The sequence below is a fragment of the Onychostoma macrolepis genome, chromosome 12, assembly GCF_012432095.1.
Source record: "Onychostoma macrolepis isolate SWU-2019 chromosome 12, ASM1243209v1, whole genome shotgun sequence".
NCBI lineage: Eukaryota > Metazoa > Chordata > Actinopteri > Cypriniformes > Cyprinidae > Onychostoma > Onychostoma macrolepis.
Genome location: NC_081166.1, coordinates 28,881,527 through 28,906,048, shown reverse-complemented (window position 1 = coordinate 28,906,048; position 24,522 = coordinate 28,881,527). Strand labels below are relative to the sequence as shown.

Sequence of the window (24,522 nt, the reverse complement as noted above, 5' to 3'; positions counted from 1 at the left end):
ACTGCAGGGTGAGCACCCCCTGTTGGCCTCACTAACACCTCTACCAACAGCTACCTAGTTTTCCCAGGAGGTCTCCCATCCAGGTACTCACCAGGCTCAGCCCTGCTTAGCTTCCATGGGCAACCGGTCTTGGGCTGCAGGGTGATATGGCTGTGGCAAATTTTGGCAAATTTGGTGCCAAACCTTGCAAGGCCTTATACGTAAGCATAAGAATTTTGAAGTCAATACGAAACCTAAAAGGGAGCCAGTGTAGGGATTCCAATATTGGAGTGATGTGCTCCCTAGTTCTGGTCCCTGTCAGGATTCTAGCAGCTAAGTTTTGGACATACTGTAATTTATTTAGGGTGGTTTTTGAAAGATGCTGGCACAACACCAGAGCACAGGGAGGTTATTAAATTAAATAAAAAATTATCCTGGTTCTTCCAAAGCATTGCAGTAATCGATGCGGGAAAAGACAAAGGTATTGATAAGTTTTTCGGCCACCGTAAAAGACAGCATGGGGCGAATTCGTGCAATATTTGAGATGAAAAAATTACGTTTTAACAGTGTCCTGAACATGGGGATCGAATGTTAAAGGAGCGTCAAATATCACCACCAGGTTCTTTAGTTTTGTTTGAAATTCCAAGACTGAACCATCTACAGTTAGTATTAAAGGTCCAGCTTTAAGAAGTTGATGTGTTGATCCAATAAGCATAACCTCCGTCTTATCACTGTTAAGGCAAAGAAAATTTTGAGACATCCAAATTTTTATCTCAGAGATACAGTGCTCCAAAAAAGCAACAGCAGGATAGTTACCCAGTTTAGAGTGAATGTACACTTGTGTGTCATCTGCATATAAGTGATAATTAAGACCAAAAGATCTCAGGAGATGGCCAAGAGGAAAAATATACATACAGAAGAGTAATGGACTCAAAAGTGCTCCCTGTGGTACCCCAAATTTGACTGAGCCAATTTTAGACTTGTGTCCTCCCATGAAGACAAACTGTCTGAGATTTAAGACTTAAACCAATTCAGTGCTGTCTCTGTAATACCAAACACAGATTCCAACCGCAAAAGTAAAAGAGAATGATCAACCGTGTCGAAAGCTGCACTGAGATCAAGAAGGATCAAAATTGACAGGCAGCCAGAGTCCACAGCAAGTAACAGATCATTAGTGACCTTACGAATCCAGATTAAAAAGGCTCAAACAAATTATTAAGTGCAAGATGGGTATGTAATTGAGATGCCACAATTCGCTCCAGAATTTTGGCTAAAAAAGGGAGATTCGAAATGGGCGGTAATTATTTAAATTGTCCAAGTCCGAATTCATCTTTTTTGGTACAGGGGTGACCGAAGCAATTCTGAAAGATGCTGGCACAACACCAGAGCCCAGGGAGGTTATTAAATTAAATTATCCTGGTTCTTCCAAGCGTTAGAATGGAAGTAGGGTATTTTTGTTCAACAGTCCAAAAGTAGTCAAATAAAGCACACACATTCATAACAAGAAGGCCTCACACGGCTCCGGGGGGTGAATAAAGGCCTCCTGTAGTGAATCCATGCATTTTTGTAAGAAAAATATCCATATTTAAAATGTTATAAATACTTTTTCCTCACTTCTGCTGACTGTCATATGTGCAAGCCGTTCACATGGATTCGCTACAGGAGACCCTTTAGTCACCCCCCGGAGGCGTGTGAAGCACGTTTTATTATGGATGCGCTTTATTTGACGACTATTGAACAGCTGAACAAAAACACCCGCCTACTCCCATTCTAACAATTGGAAGAGCCAGGATAATGTTTAATAGAACTCTGATAGGATTCGTCTGAAACAGGAAAGTCAAATACACCTAGGATGCTTTGAGGGTGAGTAAAACATGGGCTAATTAAGATTTTTGGGTAAACTAACCCTTTAATTCGATAACACATTAATGCAATCTAGATGAGTAAAGTTCGTAAACAAACTTTGATATTGGCGTGACAAAGCCTTGTTTGAAAGTTTGAAACAACTTTGAAAAGGTTGAAGATTTTACTTGACGTCAATAAAATATTATTAATATGTTCTAGCACACTGATAAAATGCTTAAGCAAATTGCTAACATGATTTAACATGCTGCTAACATGTTCTAACACTTGCTAGCATATTTTAACATATTGCTAACATGAATTAGCATTTTAGCATGTTTTTTTAACATGTTGCTAGCATTAATTAGCACAATGTTAACATGTTTTAACATGATTTCCACACTGCTAGCATGTTTTAACATGTTGCTAACACATTTTAATATGTAACATTAGCACATTGCTGACATGACTTTGCTAGCATATTGTAACTATGCTAGTATGTTTTAACATGTTGCTAGCATTATTTAGGACATTGTTAGCATGTATTAACATGTTGCTAACATAGTACACAGTTAACATGTTTTAGCATGCTTATCATGCTGCTAGTATGTTTTAACATGCTGTTAATTATTTAGCACATTGCTACCATGTTTTAACGTTTTAAACATGTTCCTAATGTGTTTGAACAATTGAATATGTTGCTAACATGATTTAACACATTGCTGACGTTAGCAACATAGCATGTTGTTAGCATGTTTTATCATGTTTTATATTTACTGTACAATGAAACCAGAAAACTTCAGTATTAATAGTTGGCCTGCAGTAATATTGTTGAAGTGTTCGTCTTGTATAATATACTTCATACTTCAACTTAATAATAATTAATATTTCATGTCTAATTATTTACTTATGTGGCAAGTAGCCATGTAATAAGCAGCATAATGTACATTCAGCCAGTTGTTATCAGTTAATAAATAAAGGTTAATAAATGCTGTAAAATATATTGCTCATAGTTAGTTCATGCTAATTAATGCATTAACTAATGTTAACAAATGACATCTTACTGTAAAGTGTTAACACAATTCAGTATGTATAACTATTCAATATAAAGCACCAGTGAAATCAATCCTAAATCAATGCTAATATCATGCGTTTCTGCCAAAACATCACGATTACAACTGCAAAATCTTTATAATGAATGCGGGATCTCCCAAAGTGATAAGCTTTTGATTTATTTTTGTTTTGATAACAGTTGTTGCTTTAGTGTAATAAAAATAACCTCAGTAACTACGGTATTCAGATGGAAACTCTGCATATGCGTAAAAACGCTTTATCTAGGGACAAATTAAGACATAGCCGACACGCAAAGAGACCTGAAATCTAGTTTCATTCAGTCTCAAGTGGATTTTCAGCCCTTTTTTCTTTTAACAGAGAGAAAATCCCTTCAAGAACACATATGATTAATAATAATAATAATAATAATTAAAAACAAACCAATAGTTTCACTAGTTTTAATAAAAATAATAATAATTGAAAAACTATTATAAAATAGTAGTTTTACTACCTTAATAATAATAACAATAATAAAAAATAAATAATAATATTCAAAACAATTAGTAAAAATTTTCACTAGCTTTAATAATAATTTATTATTATTATTATTATTATTATTATTATAAAAAGCAATTATAAAACAGTTTTAAGAACAGTATTATTATTATTATTATTAATAATTTAATAAAAATAAAAACAACAATTATTTTTATTTTATCATTTTTACAATAAATAATATTAACAATAATAATAATAATAAACAATAAACTGTAGTTTCACTAGCTTTAATATTAATTAGAATTTAAAAGCAATTATAAAACAGTTGTTTTATTAGCTTTAGTAATTATAATAATTTAAAAAGCAATTATAAAACAGTACCTTAATTAACTTTAATAATAATAATAATAATAATAATAATAAACAATTAGGTAGCAGTTTTACTAGATTTGATAATTATAAACAAATAAATTAAATAATAATAATATTAATAATAATCAAAAACAACAAATTGGTATCTTTACTGTTACTACTACTAATAATAATAATTTTAAAACATAATAATAATTTTTCCAAACTTATTAAACTCCAAATCGTGCTTATATTTGTGAGAGATAGCAGGCAACATGCAGGTGTGCTTGTGTGATTCATGCCACTGCTGTGACAAAAGCAGTATAGGTAATTGATTTAAATGTCTGAGTACACTGTCTTCAGAAGAGCGTGTTCTACCTCAATCCCCAGCCCAATTAATCAACAATCAGATTATTACAGGATCAGCCAATCACCGAGAACTGGTGCGCTGTGCCCAGGGACTCGCTCTCGTCTCCTTTCCTCCCTCTTTTGCCCTAAAAGCTGCTTAAATGATGTACGGAAATAGGCTGAAGCTCTGCGCTCTGATCTCTATGCAGCACTGAATCTCTTCTGCTGATCTTTCAGCTCAAATGACTGAAGAAAGAGCTGATCACACATGTGCTGGAGGACATAAGGGAATAGTGAAGAACAGCGTGTAGTGCTATCTGTGGAAATCAAGAGGCTGCTGTGTTTAATGAGCTTGTTAGAACATGAGGGTGCGACCCACACCGGGTCAAACTACAAGGAGCATTTTCAAAAGATGCCAACATGCTGGAAGTTTCTGCTTTCAATGCCGAGGCGAAACACATAAAAGACCTATACATAGCACAAACTTCCAAGGCTGTCAAAACCGGATCACCTTGGTCACACTTTGACCGTTTTTCAGAGACAGCCGTGGCACAGAATCATGGGAAGTTTCTTTTTTTTTTATACTAAGTTAAAATAAAGTGGAAATTTTCGCAGGACCAGCTTTCAGCTTCCAGCTTGTTGGTATCACGGGTCAATGGTTCTCAGTGTTACACAGAAACACAGAAACGTATCCAAACATTGAAACACTTTTATATAACAGACACGGGTCGGGGTCTCTTGAAACAGACCACTTTTAAATCTCGAAACACATTCGGATCTTTTTTGACCTGGAATAGATATAAAAACTGCATAGTTTCTAGTAAGGGCAGGAATCTTTGCAAATGCACCCTGAAGCAGTGGTGGAAAGAGTACTGAAAATTTGTACTCAAGTACAAGTACTGTTACATTGCTGAAATAATACTCAATTACAAGTAAAAGTATTGGTGCCAAAACAGTACTTAAGTAAAAGTACAAAGTACTCGTCTCAAAAACTACTCAGAGTACTAGTTACTAGTTACTTTTTAGCCGGTGATATTCAATGAAAAAAAAAAATTCATTCATATCAAAGATCTATTTGGATAATAGCTACTTTGAACAAAATCCACTTTTATCTTATTGACTGAAATTAAATATTGGATATTGAATACTCCACCTCTTGCTCATAGCAGATTCATGTTTGGATAGGAGTGGCTAAGAATATCTGCTTGTTACGTCTGAAATCACGCTTCACCAATTCTGGGTCCTAACGCTCTGCCAGACACCCCCCAAAAAACACCAAACTGTGCTAATATACACACACAATGTCATGTAATACTGAAAAATGATAACCCTAACCTTTATCTCCATACTGAAATCCCAGATGGCCAGACAGTGATTCAGCTAAAATATTAGTGTCTGGGACACTGTGAGCACGGAGACTATAGTGTGCACAGCAAATTTTTAAATGCTTAGCTTAAATATGTAATGTTAATTAAATAGTGCTCATAAATGGTTGTTGAGATAGTATTCTCAAGTGAAATAAGTAGAGGCATGGACCCGGAAACAGCAGTCCTTACGTCACGACTTAACAAGAGGTTTCTCCCCAAGCCATCAAACTGACGTCATCAGAGCGAGAACGCCATTCCAGAGTGGAAGCAAATTTTTCAGTTTTTGATTAAAGATTACGACTGTAGACAATTTTTTTCCCAGTGTATTGCACGGTTTAATTGTTCACCACAAGACTAGTAATGTGCATTAAAAAGTTGTTTCATGACAACTAATCATTTTCAATACCATTGGCAAAACTACAACATACTGTATACTGCCATATAGATATTTTAATATTTAAAAAAAAAAAAATTGTCCATCCATTTTTTCAAGGCAATCATTATTTCAAGCTTTGAAACTGATTTAATCCAAGTCTTCTAAAAAGACACATTCGCTTTATATGATGAACAGCTTTTAATATAGGCCTTCATGTACATACATATAAATATTGATCAATTACCGTTACAAAAATGTAAATCTTAAACATTTGCTCATTCTGTGTATTTGTGTCTTTAAAATAGGGTAACTTTGTTGCAAAAGCTTACAACACAAGGACGCTTGATTTCAAACTGAATTGAATTTACAAAAAAAATGACAAGTACAGTCAGTAATAAAATTATAAAACAAATGACCTCAATTCAGTTGAGGTATTCGAAATATGACAACATTACATTTTTATAAGCAGTGATTTAAGAGCCATATATTTTAGGCCTATTTATTTAGGCTAGATAAATGGAACATCAGATGGCTTTGACCTGTAATGTCTGTACAATGTAGTGATGCAGTTAGACAGACTAGGATATTTATATGTACAAATCAGACAAATATCCCATTCCAAAACATTTCTAGCATAAACTTACATTGTAAAGAAATTAAAGGTCCATCTTTGATTGTTGGAAGACTTTCTGGTGCATTTCACGTACAGACAATAAAATCTCCAGTAGCATTTCCATCGGTCAGGCGTGGATCTATTCTGAATGGTTGATAACTTTCTACAAAATTTAATCTAGGAGCAAAGAGAAATAATTTCTACTTTAAAAGCACGGAGAGATCGCGATAGCACACAGTCTGCGCACAATATCACAGTGAGAGGACAAGCAGTTCATTTGTATAAATTAGGCCTATTTGAAAGCTCGCATCCAGTTTTCTGCGACTACATGACTGTTCTCATGTTACAATAAAGCGCTCGCCACATTTGCGTGGAAATGATTAAAACTATGCGGAATACCTGCAATCCCGCGCGGATATTCAGACTCAGTAACTGACAGCAGGCTGATGCTGTCAAACTCGCTGTCTGAGAGGATGTGTATCGGTGTATATACAGTAGATACTGTGGAGAATGAGTAATGGAAATATCGATAACAAAATATAGATATTTATGATAACGCTACCATTTGTTTCTCCAAACTTTGAGTCCATAAACCATAAATGTGCTCCCTCACTGTTCGATCAGCTGCTCTTCACCTGCTGCAGCGGCGGCTTTTCCCGGGACTCGGTTCAGATATCAGGGCTTTTATTGGTCCGTTTACGATCGGATATCTTTATTGGCTACTGAAGTTTCGTGAAAGGTTTGAATATCAATTCAAATTGTGGGCGTACTCAGTAACGAACTATGATTTTAAAAGTAATGAAGTAGATTATTTTGCTTAATTTGTACTTAAGTACAAGTAAAAGTACAGCTTTAAAAATATACTCAAAAAAGTACAAGTACCCGAAAAAACTACTCAATTACAGTAACGTGAGTAGTTGTAATTCGTTACCTCCACCACTGCCCTGAAGGTACAACTATTCCACATCTTCTTTTTTTCAGATTTTTTACAGTTACTTGTAAAGAGATATAACCATTTAAAAACATGTTTCAAGTGTGCATTGAGTAACATTAGGTGTATATTTTAGGTATACACTTTTAAGGCTTTTAAAAGTTTTGTTGATAACCATGAATTATTATTATTAAGTCGAACAGAATACATGTATGGAAAGTTGTTTCCACCACAGAATAAAAATAAATTAAAAGATAATTATGAATTTTTATCCCAAAAAACAAATTTTTATTTGTTTTTTTTCTTGTAACAGAGTTTATATCTAACAATTCGGTCACTCTTTATGCTAAGGTCCAATTCACGCTATTAACAAAGCATTAACTATACAACTTTTTTTTTCTTTTTTTTTTTTAATCAGAATTGTGTTTATATGGCAATTTTTTCTCACAATTGCGAGTTTATATCTAACAATTCTGTCTTTTTTCTCAGAATTGTGTGTTTATATTTCACAATTTTAACTTTTTCTCAGAATTGTAAGATATGAACTCACAATTGTGAATTGTAAAGTCCAATTCTGAGAAGAAAAAAAAAGTCAGCTCACAATTCTGATATTTTCTTTCAATTGCAACTTTTGTGAGTTTATATCATGCAATTCTGAGAAAAAAAAAAAGTTATAATTGGGAGTCACATTTTTTTATTTTTAATTCAGTGGCAGACGAGCAGTAAAAATAGCTGTGTAAAAAACAAAAAACAAAATTTGGAATTCCATTTCTTTTACAGCTAAATTCCATGTCATATCAGAGCTGCTAAACAGATTGCACACGCCGTCACAATATCTTTACCCAACTCGTAAGTCTCTGTCTGCTTCAGAAGACACATGGTTTAAGACTGAGACGGCAGCTTTATCTTTGGCTCTGACAGGATGTCGGTTTCGAACACACTGTCTGTCTGACGAATGACACTCGTGATAGGATTATTTCAATCTGCAGAAGAGAGATCCAGAAATTACACAGCATATGTGAGCGGAAGCGTCTAGGTTTGTCAGTAAAGAGAGCAGTGAGGCTCACATATGCAGAAACAGATGCACAGACCTTCGACACACGCATCCGGCCTGCACTCGACTGGTTAAACGCCGCAAGCGCTCGAGCCAAAGCTCTGCCGCCAGTTTCTTTAGCGCACATTAAACACCCATCAGGCTCTCGCTGATGAAGTCCATTAATTCCTGCGAGATGATAAAAGACAGCAGTCACACAACGCTCACACTGAACAAAGACCGCTAGAGAACCATATACTCTCATTTGCAATGCTGTACTAAATCCAATCTTCCTAAATAAGGACATTAAACACTTTTGTCACATTTTATTTTCCCCACTTATAATGCAAATCAAGGTTTCTTGAATAAAAAGCTCACAATTTAGTTTTGTATGACTATTTTCCACCTTCTTTCTGAGTTAAACTGTCTGTTTTTTCCCGATACACTTTTTCAAAGGGAATTGTGCTTCATTAACAAAAAAATATATTTATTTATCTGTTTTATATAACAAACAGATAATATTCACTGGGGGAAAAAATTAAATTTCTAGTAAATTTCACAAATAATTACAAAGAAACTGCAAGCAACATTTATATATAAATATGAAGTTTTGACGTATTCAAGAAGGTTTTGTAGTCTTTCTTTACAACTTTTTGAACTAACAACCATTTTTCACAGCATAATAATACTATACTGCAGTACTATAACAAGTAAAACCTTTTGAAATATATATAAAATTATAATTAATTAATTTTTATAATTTTTAAAATTAAATAATTTTTACCCCCATAGTTCTCAGAAAATAAACTCAGAATTGTGAGATTTATGTCAGAATTATGACATGCTGACTTTACAAATCACTATTGCAAGATATAAAAACTCAATTTTGAAAGAAAATGTATAAATGTATAACATGTATAAAACTTCGTTCTCTGACCTCGTCCTCTGAATCAGCCAATAGTGAGGCTGCATCATGTAAAGTCACAGCAGCACAACACCAGTCATTTAATGTAACTACAATAAAATCATTTAATTAAGACACTGAAATATTTTAATATTTAAATGTTTTTTTTTTTTTAAATGCTTTGCATTGTGCAAAATTATCAGAAATTATTACTGATGCTTTGTTTTCTATTGGCACGTCTCCTCGTTTACAGTTGGAGCAATGTACATGAGTTCCATCAATGGCTCCAACAACTCCAGGAAAGCACACAATCCTCATAAAACCGGCTTGTTTTTGCAATATGGTTTGGCGGTCAGTTGGAAATTCAACATCCAAAAGTGATGTCCGTCCTAGGAAATTTCACATCTTCAACCTTAATAAAAAAAAAACGTGCAAGGTTTTGTAAGCATATTGCATAGTTGCTTAGAGTCAATTGTTTTATTTGTGATAATAATGCAATGAAACATGCCAAATTGTGTGGTCATCATTTTTGGCCATGCTGTCATATAAAGAAATTATGAACACATGCAAAAACAAGATGACTAATGAAATATTTATAACTTATGTTGTAGTCAATGTGCCAATGTTGCCAATTTAGTGATTTGTCTCTAGATTGAGTGACTTCCTCACCCCTTTAGAGACTTTTTTTTTTCTTTCAAAAGCCTAGCAACAAAATCAATTTCTTGGACAAACCTTATCTACATTCCGAGACTCTCCATGACGTCATAACGGCGAGTTCACTGATCCATATAAATATAAATATAGATCAATGAACTCACCTTTATATAGTCATCTAGCAACATTAAGTGACCAGTTTTAGCTACTTTCAATTGAAAGCAGTTGGCAACACTGGTCAGTGTTTTTTTTTGTCCTTTGTATTTTAATGGTGAAATGTGGGGTCATAAATTTTTTTTTAAAAACCTCTCCACACATCACTTTTGGCCACTGTTGTGTTTGGTGGGGTTAGTGCCACAATATGCACTGCTTACAGTGTCATCACCGGTGCTTTGCTGGATTTTTCCAATTTTCCAGCCAAAGAAAAATGTAATTACATTCATTTTTGCAGTTTGAGCATTGACTTGTTGAGTGGAAGAGGTTATTAAATTTCTTACTTTGTCGGTTACAAAAAAAAAAGACTTTTTGATCTTGACAATTAAGTTTGTATCGTTTAATCAACTCCATATCATCATATAACTCCAGTATGTCATATCTTCGCTGGACAGCGTCTGTCTCCTCTTCGCTGCCATCTTGTTACTCCTAACTAGGTTAGGAGACCTCTCCAGCTCTCTTAAATAATTTAGGAGCTGAGACCTAGTCTTAACGCTTTATGACCTTTATGAATCATTCTTATTCTTAAGTCCAGGAATAAGAGTAAAATCACGTCATTCTTAGAATTTTGACACACTTAGGACTAAATTTTTACTCTGAGTGGCTTTATACATACGGCCCCAGAATTGCAAGATAAAAGTCAGAACTATTCTGAGAAAAAATGTATAGACTGGCAATTGGGAGAAAAAAAAGTCACAATTCTGTGGCCAAAAAAATAAATAAAACAGAATTGCAAGAGATCAACTTAAAAATGCATGAAAAAAGTCATAAAGCCAGAATGACAAGTTGTTAACTCACAATTATGAGACCATAATGCACAACTGTGAGATATAACTTGCAATTCTGAGAAGAAAATTTGGAATTGCAAGATATAAAGTCAGAATTGAGAGATATAAACTGCCAATTGCGAGAGAAAAAAGACTTGTGAGATAAAAAGTTGCAATTACCTTTTTTAATATTTTATTCTGTGGCAGAAATAAAACAAACAAACAAAAAAAAACAACATAACAGAACTGTGATATAAATTCAGAATTGCAAGAAATCATCATTCTTTCAAGAGTTTATATCTCACAACTCTGAAAGAAAAAGTCAGAATTGTGAGATAAAAAAAAGTCACAATTACCTTTTTAATTGTTTTTTTATTTTATTCATGGCAGAAACCAGCTTCCATATACATAAAAATCAGCTTTTTATTTTGGGTCACACTGCCTCATAAATCTAATAAAATCTCCTAATGGTGTTCACTATAGCTGAATTTCTGTTCAAGTTTACATGGTAGAAGAAACACCAGCTTTACAAGATGCGTACACAGGTGCTGATGAAAAGACGTGCGCACACACACACACACACACACACACACATGGGAACCCGCCATCTGGGCTCGTCCCGTAGAGAGATCCGCTGACTAGCCCTCATTAGCTCCAATAAAGATCAACAGCGCTGCTATCAGACACAATATTGGGACATTCTCTCACTGTCTGCTGGAAAACCTTCAAAGTTTCACTGACGCAAACTTTCTGGAGAGAGAACCGGTGAAATTTATATCTGCTGAAAAAAAACTGTATGGTTAAAAAGTTATAGGTATTGCTGTCTGAACTCATTTCCACACATGCACTGCATCAAACGCAGCTGAAGCCGAGGCCTGTGTTTGATCCGACTAAATGTTAGTGTCGCTCTGATCCATTCTGCTTTAGAGAGAAGGCCAGGTGGCACAGCCACACACAAACACGCCAACTACATACAGAACACACAGGAAAATTCATTAAAACCTGGACGTGAACACAACATTTCAAGATGTAGATAAACTATGAAAAATTTGGAAATGATAATAACAACAAATAAATAAATAAATACTCTTTTATGTTTTGGTGTATTGTTGACTAATTGGTATTAATTACTTCTTTTTATTAAGGTTTATTATTTAAGATTAAGGTTTTTTGTTTTTGTTTAACTGTGTATTATAACATTTATTATAATATAATATACAGTTGATTGTAACAATATTATAACAATTTTTATATATTTTTTAAAGCAATTTAAACAAGAAATGTGTTTTCCTGAACACCAAGATCATAGGTTTGATTCTCAGCCAACTGAACAAAATACCTTTGTAGCTGTTTTTAACCATGAAAGCACATCATACTTGTAATAGAAATATTGTACTCACGTTCTACAACACAGTGCGATGACACTTTACAGACATGTGCATGAGAAAAAAAATCATCAAATTATAAGTAAAATTTCATAAGTTACCTAGTATTTCAGATAACTCCAAAAAAAAAAAAAAAACATGGAAACAAGTAAAACAATTACTGTAGATATAAGAGTTACTCAAGAGCTTAAAAACAATAAAGAGAAAGAAATATTTTTGTTCTTTCCATTTCCATTTTGTGACAAACATATGTAAACCTGGAGAAAATAGCAAAGAATGAGAGCCATGCATTCTCTATGTGAATAAGCAGATGATCCACCATATTGTTTCTCCAGGTGATTCTGTCCGATGGCCAAAGGCAGTTAGTTGATATGCTGAACTGCTTCTGGAGCTGGAGGACTGATAACAGAATGATTTACTGTCTAAACAACACTTCAGCAATACTTAATGAGCATTTATCCGTCTCTTGGCATTGCAAAAATCATATTAAAAAGCCAAGAGCATATCTAAAATAAACAGTTTTGTGGTTATGGTGCTGAAATGTTTACTGAATGTCTGCTAGACTCAAGGGCAGAGCGCAAATCTGCTGCAATAAACACTGCAGGGACTCATTCGACTTCAACACGGCACAAACCAAAACACTACGTGCCAATCAATGAGACGCGTCAGCAAAACCTGTTACAATCAGGCAGATCTGAGCTTTTACAGTAATGCAAAAAGTTCAAAACTGCTAAATTTACTGTGCCATCTAAATTGTATTAAATGAATATACTGTATCAAAATAATAGCCCATTCATAAAGATTTTACGACATACTTCACAAATTATGCATGGATTTATTTATGCATTCTTTTAATTATGCATTTATGCATTTATTTACTTACACAAGTATTTATAGGTGTTTTATTTATGCATTTATGTATTCATGTATGTATTTATATTTTTATGCATTTAGTGGTGCATTTATGCATTTTGTTATGTATGTATTTATGCATTTATTTAATTGTTTTTGTATTTTTATGCATTTATGTATTTATGCATTTATTTAATTATTTTTGTATTTTTTATGCATTTATTTATTTATATGCAGAGAGGCTCTACAATGAAGAGGCTAGTTGTAGATAATTGGTATCCAGACTGATTCACAATAAGAGCCTCTCTAAACATCAATGAGCCTCTGGTGAAACAACAACATTATATGAGAGAACATCGTGTCACATTAATCAACAGCAAGTGTTTGGGGATTTAAAGCATGAAAATGGGACACGATTTGTCATTTTATTTTGCTTTGTCATTATGGTTAGCAAATTTATTTTAAAAACAAATCTACAGTGTTGAGATTGGAAAGCAGTTGTTTAAGGCGACAAATCCATAGTCGTTATATGTTGAGTGAGTGTGAACACAGCAGCGAGATCACTCAGGTCTTACAGAGGAAACGCTGAGGAAACAAAGCCCGCATGATTTTCAAGCTGTGATTTTTAACTGATTCTTCACAGCTGAACAAATCTTGGGCCAGAAAGTGAATTAATAAATAAAAGCTATAATTACTTTTTAGAGAATCATTCGTCTGCTGCAGTTCATTCGCAAAGTCAAACATTTTTAACAGAGAATCAGTCATATTCTCCAGTAATCACAACAGTAACAAAAAGTATCAAAAGTACCATGGTACTTTGTAGTAATACTGTGGTATTGCCATGGCACATGTCCAAAACAACCATGGTTTAAGCAGTGGGGAGCATAACAAATCTTAGGGTAATACAACCATCCTGATAACATAAAAAAAAAACTTCATTTAACTGATAAAATGTACACCATGATTACAATGGAAGTCACTTTGGGTAAAATGCACAAATGTAAATGTAAGAAATGCATAAATGCAAAAATGCAAATGTAAAAAGCATTAATGGCTTTTAAAATAATTCAAGTCTCTTAAAATATCAGGTAACGATTTTATAACTAGTTTATTACTTTTATTAAGACAAGTATTCATTAAATATTCATTAATTAATAATGAATGATATATAAAATAAAAACTTGTTACCCTAAAAAAATATATATATATATATATTGTGAAAATTTTAAATGATTACATGCAATAAAGGTTACAATGAAAATATTATTTTATTACTTTTTGGAGTTAAACACTTACTGAGAATAATAGACAGGACATGCTATACAGACATAAGCTGAATATAGAAAGTGGTTTTGTGAGAGGTTTGAGTCAGATGAGAATAAAGACAGGGCAGAAAGTAGTAAGACTCTTTATACAGTCTGCATTATGATGAGTCAAGGTCATTAATGTGGGTGAAAACAGACAAAATATCACTATATGAGAAGTATAAAGCTTTGTTTGTGTGCAGGAGTCACTCCATCTCTTCCTATCTATAAGTGTGTGTGTGTGTTTTGTTCTTTCTGATGTGCTTCGCTAGTGTTGTGTGCTCGGGTTCCTCTGTGAATGTGTGATTGTGTGTTTGTCCAAGCGGGATTGCGTGTGTTTTCCTGCAGCAGTGGATCAATAGTCTGAAAGCGTTCTGCGATGTTTTCATACAGGCATGACGAGGACAACGAGGACATCCATTCTTAGCTCCAGCGGGGAAATAAAAGGACCGTTTCTGCAGTCTGTCAGACAATGACTAGTCTCAAAAGAGAGTTAAAGACTCGCAAAACTTAAATAATAGTGGAAATCTACTTCTGGCTACTATACATGTATTTCTCATATTCCCTTCTTTCTATTTCTTTTCATCTTTTACTGCAGGAATGTTTCTAAAGCAGAGAACGCAATTAATGAGCAGATACAAAATGACAGAAATATTATCTGTTGAAAGTATCTGTCAAGTGTTTTTGTAATTCTGTAAATGTTTTTCAGTTAACACATCTGACAGCTTTTAACGCACTATCAATGTAACAAATGCAAAACTCACTAAAATGCACTGTCCAATACTGCGAAATCAACTAGTTCTCAACCAGTATGATTTGTTACATTAAGACTGTAACCTGCAATTATGTACAGTAACTAGATTGCAATTATGTCAAGAGACACTGTACCACAATGCAAAACCCTTGTTTCAGTCTAAGTTTGAAACTGTAGATGCGTTAAATTGCTCAAAAGTGCCAGTAAAGGCATTTATATTGTTACAAAAGATTTCTATTTCAAATAAATGCTGTTCTGTTGAATTTTCTATTCATCTGTGAATCCTGAAAAATAAAATGCATCACAGTTTCCACAAAAATATGAAGCAGCACAACTGTTTTCAACATTGATAATAATCAGAATGTTTCTTGAGCAGCAAATCAGCATATTAGAATGATTTCTGAAGATCATGTGACACTGAAGACTGGAGTAATGATGCTGAAAATTCAGCTGCGCATCACAGCAATCAATTATATTTTAACACATATTCACATAGAAAAAAGTTATTTTAAACTGAAATCATATTTCACAAGTTTTTAAGCATTTTTGACCAAATAAATCCATCCTCGGACAGTATAAGAAATTTATTTCAATGCATTAAAAAATCTTACACAATCAACAATGCACAATGGATTTTAGTTCATTTAATGCATGCATATGTAGAACTATATCAGTGCATTTCATAATCTGGAGTCTCAAGAGTGATTGGTGCAAAGTAGGATTGGATTGGGCTGGATATTTTATGTTTTATGCATCCAGACACAGAGGAAAAAATAGCCTCGGTTTCTCTGCCGATAAGAAAGCACAATTTCAGCCCTGATGAGTGTAAGCCACGAGACACAATCCGTGACTCAGGACTCTCAAATACTGGCAAATGCAATCGAGTGGTGCGAAACCATTTTTTCCAACACCATTCAGATGCAAATAAGGCGCTCTGGCATTTCAGCAGATGTAGCACTGAAAGTGTCCTACACCTACAGCTCTGCTATAAGTGAGCTTCATGAATACATTGAGCTGGAGATCACACCGGGCTCCTGTGTTCAGATTAAATCAACTAAAGGACAGGACTATCAGTCATTCAGGACGGATGAGGAATTTCAAAAGAAAAGCTGCATATTGTAGCTCTGCTGCAAAACCTATTGAGCTGCACAAACGCTAACGGTCAACATCATTAGTGACCAATCTGGACGCAGCAAATCTGAACGGCACACAAAAACGAAGCGCCCGGGAGACTTGACTCACAACTGATGCCAATACAGGTGATGCAATACTGTAATAAGCATGAATATACGTGACACACACACACAGTATGAATTATATTTAGAATCAGCAATTTCATCATCTTAGATTTATTTTTCTACTAAATTGGCTTATTAGATTAGAATAGGTCCAAAAGTAAGTCTATGATGCCTTAAAACGCAACCTCTGTAGCCATTTACATTAAATTGGATATAAGATTGCATATAATCTTGCGCAAACAAGCAGTTATATTAGATTTTTCGAGCAATGCTCTGGTGAGTTTCTCTCAAAGTTATGAACAAACATTTTTCTAGTAACATTCATTCAATGTTATCTGGTCTTTTATAACATTCACAAAATGTTAGCACAAAAACATCAGGGAATGTTTTTCTGAAAAATTTTAATTGGATGTTCATCTAGCTTTTTTATTTTTATACTTAATACAGTATTTCAATGGTTCAGAATGGGATTAGCACAATTAACTAAAACTAAAAAAAAAAAAAAGAAAGAAAGAAAAAATACTTGAAATAAAATGAATGTTAACTGAAATGAATTAAAAAAATATTTCAGCTATTTGATTAAGGAAACATTTCTCATTTTCATTTAGTTTCTTCTGATGTACTAAAATAACTAAAACCATAACTGAAATAAAAATGAATAAAAACTATAAACACTTGAAAAAAAAACACACAACAAAATTACTAGAGCTTTAACTAAAATTAAAATGAAAACTGAAAATATAGAAAACATTCAAAATATTAACAAAAACTTCAAAAATTCAAAAGTGACATTCTGACCATGAATAAAAAATTCCCTATCATTGACATAACTCCCAAAAAAGCTTATTAAACATAAAAATATTTCATTACTTAATAAGAGCATATTTTGCCAGCTGGGGTGACAGTTTCATTCTCTTTTACATTTACAGTTCTGTTCCTCCCTTTCCTTTATGCTCACAAACTGACTGTCAAAATTTATTTTGGTGATAATCAACAGCGTGCCAAGGATATAGTTGATCAATAACAAAGATGAACTGACTTTATTATAATCACTTATTAGTCCGACAGACTATTATACACTGGGAAGACAAGTATGCATTACTTATATTAAAATCAATTTACAATTAACTCCAAGGACAGAAAGAGCACAAATGACACATGAACAGCTTCTTTTCATTCCACATTCAGTTGTAATATTACCATCCTGCATGCTTTGTCAGTGCAATGCACAGTCAAATCAGACTGCACATGACAGCAGCGCATGTTTTATTAATACTTCATGTCCATTTATTTGACAAAGTCATGTAATATGCAAAATAATGTACAGTTAACACAAATTAAGCCCATTTCTCCACTCCAACTCAATGTCCTGGGTGTTTATTTGGTAGTAATGACCATCTGACTGCATATTTTATAGTAATTTCAGTTGGACAAGTTTGAATTCTGTCAGTAACTTTTAGCTCGATTCAAAGACAATGAAACAGATCGCAGGTCTAAAGCATTGCATCCGGCAGTCAGTGTGAGAGGATAACGGGGATTACAGATGAAACGGCTCAATTACAGCACAAAGTCTCTCCTCTGTATCACTGTTTACAGAGCACAGCCTCACAAACGCTGCTTCTGCAAATCCGACAAGCCAATTACTGCTTCAAACAATGGCAAACTGGAGTTTTGGGACTATAGATGTAGACAGGAGTGTTTGGGAAACCTGTCTACCAGTGAAATCAGAGTAAAGACATTAACCCTCCTTATGCATTCAGGTCTGTTTTGACCTGGAAGAGAGGCATGTAAAATTTCTAAAAAAAATTTACAAAAATACATAGTTTTTAGTAAGGGAAGAAAACTTTGCAAATGCCTTAAGACATTCAAAGCACACATTTATTTCACACATTTAGGATTCATGTTCGGGTCATTTTGACCCGGGTATCTATGAAGTAGTGTTGGGTGTCAAAAATACTTTTGCTAAATGATCTATGAAGTTATATTAGTCTCAAAAACCTTTGTAAACTATATTGTGCCTTTTCCCCATATTTCACACATTTTTGGGACTGAATTTTGTTGATAAACATGTATATGCATAGTACGTCTATTAATAAACCATTGCAGCATGAAAAACTGATGACTCTTTTAATCTGAAAGTGAAAGTTTATGCAAACAAAATGAATTTATGAGTAGTATTTATGTTATTTTGATCTGGTTTTGTTAGAAATAAATATGTTAGTTTCAGTTATAAATTCAAAGGAAATTCTCAGATGAAATGTTTGTATAAATTTCATATGATGATATATCATATGATATATGTGGTTCATGTGTCATTTGAAAAACTGACCTTTTTTCCCACGTTTACTCTTGTCAGAAGTTGCTTGTCAGATACAATGTGGTTTAAATTGAAAAATATTTTATGCCCGTTTTACAAAATAATTCTGTGAAATGCAAATATAGCACACCGATTTTGAATGCACTATAAGAATTAAAGTATTTGAAGATAGAGAGTGGGAATATGATTGAAACAACAACAGCTCAATCTAGCATATAGCTATTGATGTCTGCGTAAAAATTTAAAAGCTTATGAAATATGAAAAGATCTGTAAACTCCAGCCACTCCATCCTTCTACATTGACCAAAGCAGTCTGAACACAAAGACACTGTGTCCTGTCCTCTAGATTAGTTCAATGATAAAGTACTGGGTTTGTGAAAAGCTTTCATTGCCTTTGGCTGTACTGAAGTAATGGAAGAGCTGAAATGATGCACAGCTGTCTCACGATGCCAAATCGTTCATCAGTTCATGTTGTCTGTCTGTAGTGCTCTTAAAAATTGTTCTGAAAATAAAAGCCCCGAAGAGCTTTGATAGGTAATGATGGTTTCTTCTTATTGATATAAAAGAAAAGAGACGAAGAAATGGGCTATTTTATTGCCAGATGTAACATCTTATGGTTTTGCTGCTTCATAGTAGCTAAGAACAAGCCTTTAGTGCTCATAAGGCCAAAGAAAATAAAGACAGAACTGTCTGCCTTCATTTCATTTTATGATCTGATTGATTTTTACTTAAATGAGTCCTACTGGACATAATACAACAGAGGATTGCATTGAAAAAAAAAAATAAAATAAACTATGAGTTAGAAAACTGCATACATTTATATGCATTAATCCATGTATATTTTGCATTGCATTGGAATAATAAATGACTATGAATTCTAAAGCTTACATAAATGTATGCATTTATATGCATTCATGCATGGTTTGGCTACAATGCAAAGGAGGTTTGCATTGAAATAATAAACAACTACTCTAAGGCTGATTAAAAAATGCATGCATTTACACTACTAGAATATTTGTAATAATACAAGTATAATTAGAAACGTTTATGTTTTTTTTATGTTTTAATATAATTTTTTTATGTTAAAGTCTCTCATGCTAACCAAGCCTGCACTTATTTGATTAAAAATACAGTAAAAATAAATATAACGATATAACTTTTCAACTTACAAATTTTGAGTGTTTATTAGTCTATATGCATTAGTGCATGTATATTTGTCTACTCACCCTGAAGTCTATACCGACTGTTGAGATGAAGCTGCCAGCCAGAAACGCTCCATCTTTAAAGCGAACCAGCAGACAGGTTTTCCCCACCCCAGAGTCACCAACCAGCATTACCTGGAGAGAAAGACATATGAAAGATGGAGCAGAACACACAATCTATCCCAGCATCTCTCCTCTTGTCTTCCCTGCCTCTTATTCATTCTATTAAGAGACAAACAACCTTTCATCTTTCCATCAGTGCGTCAATCAAACTATGTCTCATTCCCTGCAGCGCTTAGAAAGACTCTTTCAAGACCGTAAAGATTAAAGGCAGGAATATGCTTGTGGAGAGATGAGATTAGAACAAAACACTTAGGACACCAAACCAGTGATTTTCCCAAAATCTCATTTTCATTTAGTTTAACTTGATGTATTAAAACAACTATAAAAACTATATAAGCTGCATGTAAACACACACGTTTACATGAAGCTTTAATATTTTTTCGGAGCAAAAAATAATTAGTACACTGTAAGGAAACCCGTTGCCTTAAAATTTTTAAGTAAATGATAATTAAAAAATAAGTTAATTGAATTGTCAAGTTCACTTAACTTTTTTTTCTTTTTTTTTTAAATTATGTACTTAATTTTTTTAAGTTAAGTCAACTTATCACTTTTTACAGTGTATGATACATTCGTACCATGATTTACAGGACAAATGCTATTCAGTGTAACAATAGTTTGTATACCGAAAATGTCAGGCATATTTAGAACAAGAATTGTTAGATAACGTAAAATTTAGTCACAAAATTAAATTTTTATATATTTGAATAACTTCAGGTCAGAATTTTGACATGTTGTTTTCACAAAAGTTATTTGAAACATTAAAGCAGACACTATTCTTGCATTTAATATGCTTTCCGTGCAGATAAAAACACTTCTGTAAATTGAATCTGACGCAAACACCAGAATGGGACGTCTGTAATAAAACTCTGATAGCATATCAATGATACTAAAATTACACTGACATGAAGTAAATGGATTTTGCTGTATATAAAACTATTTCAACTCAAATTTAATTTCTAAATAAATTCAGAGTTAGGCTTTTCGAATCCCCTCAGACCTGTTAAAACTTTGTGATGCACAAACAAGCTCAGGTGTCTCAATAAAGGAAGCAGCTACTTGATCATTTTTCTGACATCAGTGCTTGTTTTTGGTTTAAATGAGAATTATTTTTAGGAACATTTATAACCGCTGGTGGTGGTTGAAGAGATTTCCTCCTAATGTAATGAATGAAATGAAATGCAGCAGAATATGAGCAAAAAGGAGCGCATTTCTGGTTTGGGGTACTTGAGTCTCCCTGATGGAGTCATGGGGTATAAAACCGGGTTAGGAAACATTGGTTTAAATGTATGGAGCTGCAGGATTAGTTTGGGAAAGCGGGAGGTGCTCACACTGTCCACTGTTGAATGACTGCTGACCATTCCTGACTGCATTTGATGAAAAAGCTATGCATATGATTCATCAAGGAAGGATTCAAACCGTCTTCCACATCAGAGTCACCTAAACATTTCAGCTTAAACATGCAAAGCTCAAAACACCTTATTATGCAGAAAGTGGCTGGAGAAAACAGAATATGTCAGTGTTGGATGCTAGTAAGTGAGCGTACGTGCGTCAGGCTGGATAACCCAGTTGCTGTGCTCTGGCTTATCTGTATTGACACAGCTGTTCAATTAGAGGCCGCGCTAAACTTCAGTCAAACAGAGCGCGTAATTCTCACCCACATGGGATGGCTGGATAGTATTGCATTGTTTTTAAATACTGCTGCAGCGTAAATAAAAGCTTCAAACTAGTGAAGCTGCACACAATCATTAGAGCTATGAAATCTAAATTATATAAGGCAATTGGCAAATATTTACATTCACATATTCACATGTATGGCAAGCCATTTTAACATCCCCCCCCCCCCCTTTAAAACATAACAGAAGGCCTATCTATTAAAACGTATTATTATCTAATTTTAATGTTATAATGCTTGTTTTTTTTTAAATTAAATAATCCAAAAGTAACTTGTGCCTATTCAGCAAATTAAATACTTGCGAGTCTGAAACAAATAGCTGACCAACCTCAGATGACCAAAGAATATCAGTTACCAGTAACAATGGAATAGTTACAAGTAATAAGTACAAGTATGCAATGGATTAAAAATAGTGACAAACTGAATAAATACTAGTTAGAATGGGAATATCAGACTGATTGGTTTGTCAAATTCAAATATACTAAGAGTCACTGAAATTACTTGCAAATATAAAAAAAATACTATTACCATTAACAATGAAATATAATTACTCGATACTTTTGAAATAGTGACTAGCATTACATTAATAGTATGTAATGAGTATGTAATTATATGTAATTGTAACTAGTATGTAATGAGTATGTAATTGACTAGAAGACTAGTAAGAATTGGAATAATTAGCATCTTCTGAATGGTTAGTGAAATTCAAATACTAATATTCACTACAATTACTTAGTAGTAAACATAAAATAAAATAAAAAACTTAAAATTGAGATACTGACTAGTAGAAAGGAAGTACTGGCATGTAATGAATGAGAACTAGTAACATATTAAGTAGATAATAGTTAGAATTGGAATGTCAGACTGAATGGTTAGTGAAATTCAAATATACAAGTAGTCACTAAAATTACTAGTAAACATAAAACATACCAAGCCTATTACCAGTCAAGGTGGAAAAGGGAATAAGTACTAGAATGTAATGAATGAGAACTAGAGAGAAACTAAATAGATGCTAGTTAGAATTTGAATAATTAGCATCTTTTGATGTTTAGTGATCGTCAAATGTTTAAATTGCTTAGTAATAATTATTTTAAAATACACATACTATTACCAGTTACAATGGAATAGTTGCCTGCTACTATTTAGATCGTGACTAGTATAAAGAGAATAAGTAGCATCTTCTCAATGGATAGTGAAATTCAAATATACTATTAGTCACTGAAATTACACAATAGTAAGTATAAAAATTAGTCACTACTAGTACTTCTACTTTTTTTTTTTTTAAACACTATTACATAAAACCATTATCAATTACAATGGAACAGTTATTTTTGATTCTATAGAGATAGTGACTAAAGGGAATAAATAAGTACTAGTATGTAATCAATGACTAATTTACTAGTTGGAATAATTAGAATCTTTCAAATGGTCACTGAAATTATACACACACTAGTAACCAAAAAAAGGAATAAATGTATAGGCGGCTTGCCATACTGCATTGGGTTCGCGTTGTTCAAAGCGGCTTGTCATGTACCTTGAAGGCGATGTCGTAGAATTCTCCGCTGTTGCTGAGAGAGGGTCTGCTGGGATGCACCACTCCGTTGCACTGGGTCGGGACTTTCTTACCCTTCTCTTTATCGCTGCTCGGAGATGAGCTCGGTGTATTTGAACTCCCCTTCCCTTTGACCGCTTTTTTCCTCGACATTATGATTGTTTATTCCCGGTGCGAACGTACGACGAGTAATTAATGAGCAGCGAAACGCGCGCTCTGTGCACTTCACTTCTCCCGCTGTCTGTGTCTTAATACGCGTGAATTAACTTTTCATCAATAAGCGCGCGCATGACTTCAGGGTTCCGTCAAATAAAGAGTGCAAGCAGCGCACCTGCTTCTGTTCTTCGCGATGCCGCTCCGTTTTACGCAACTGGTTTGACAATTTGTTGTTGTTGTTTTGTTTGTTTTTTTTTCAGAAAAGAAAAAGCGTCTCTGGTCCCTGCCTGTGAAGCTGCTCCGTCAGTGTGAAGAGAAAATTCACCTCACTCCTCTGAGCAGCGTAGTAGTGCACGCGCGCAGGGTGCGTTGTCAACAATCAGTGAAAGTGATGGCCACGCGCACACCGAGCGCATCCTCACTCTCCACTTGTTGGAATACAAAGCCCTCTTAAAGGCGCAGTCTTATTTTGAAAGCACATAGGGGTTAGTTTTGGTTAAGATGACTTGACGATGAATGAACTCGAAGTTAAAGAAAAATTAAAACCTTGAATGCAGTCAATTTGGTATGGAAGGCCAATCTGCTACGGAATAAAAAGTTTGCGACTTTATTCTCACAATTTTGAGTTTGCTTCTAACAATACTGGATTTTTATTTATTTATTTATTTATTTTCTCGTTACTCTGAGAAAATAACTCAAACTCACAACTGTGAGAACAAAGACAGAAATGTGAAATGAAAGGTTGATTTAAAATTCTGTGTGGGGGTTGCAAGATGTAAACTCAAAAATAAAAAATAATAAAAAAATTAAGAAAAGCTAATTCTGACTTTTTAATCTGATAATTTAGATTTTTTTTCTTACAATTTTGAGTTTACTTCTCACAAAGTGTCTCACAACATTTTTCTTGGCTTATATTTTGCAATTCTGACTTTTCAATCACAGAATGAAAAAAAATAAATAATTATTTGTATTTTTTTTAACAAGGTAACTGCAACTTTTCTCTCAATTCATACATTTTCTCATAATTGTGAGGGGAAA

General features: G+C 33.8%; 1 protein-coding gene across 1 annotated transcript in view; it reads right to left on the bottom strand.

Annotated features, from left to right (window-relative positions):
- The window catches only part of LOC131550580 (ras-related protein Rab-26), a 106,890-nt gene extending 83,004 nt beyond the window's left edge, over window positions 1-23,886 (bottom strand). Inside the window, exons 1-2 of the mRNA XM_058792755.1 lie at window positions 23,311-23,886; window positions 20,006-20,116 (exon numbers count right to left, since the gene is read on the bottom strand). Of these exons, the coding sequence (XP_058648738.1) occupies window positions 20,006-20,116; window positions 23,311-23,481 (282 nt within the window). The 5' untranslated portion in view covers window positions 23,482-23,886. The remainder of the gene's footprint in view (window positions 1-20,005; window positions 20,117-23,310) is intronic.
- Window positions 23,887-24,522: the final 636 nt, after the last annotated feature.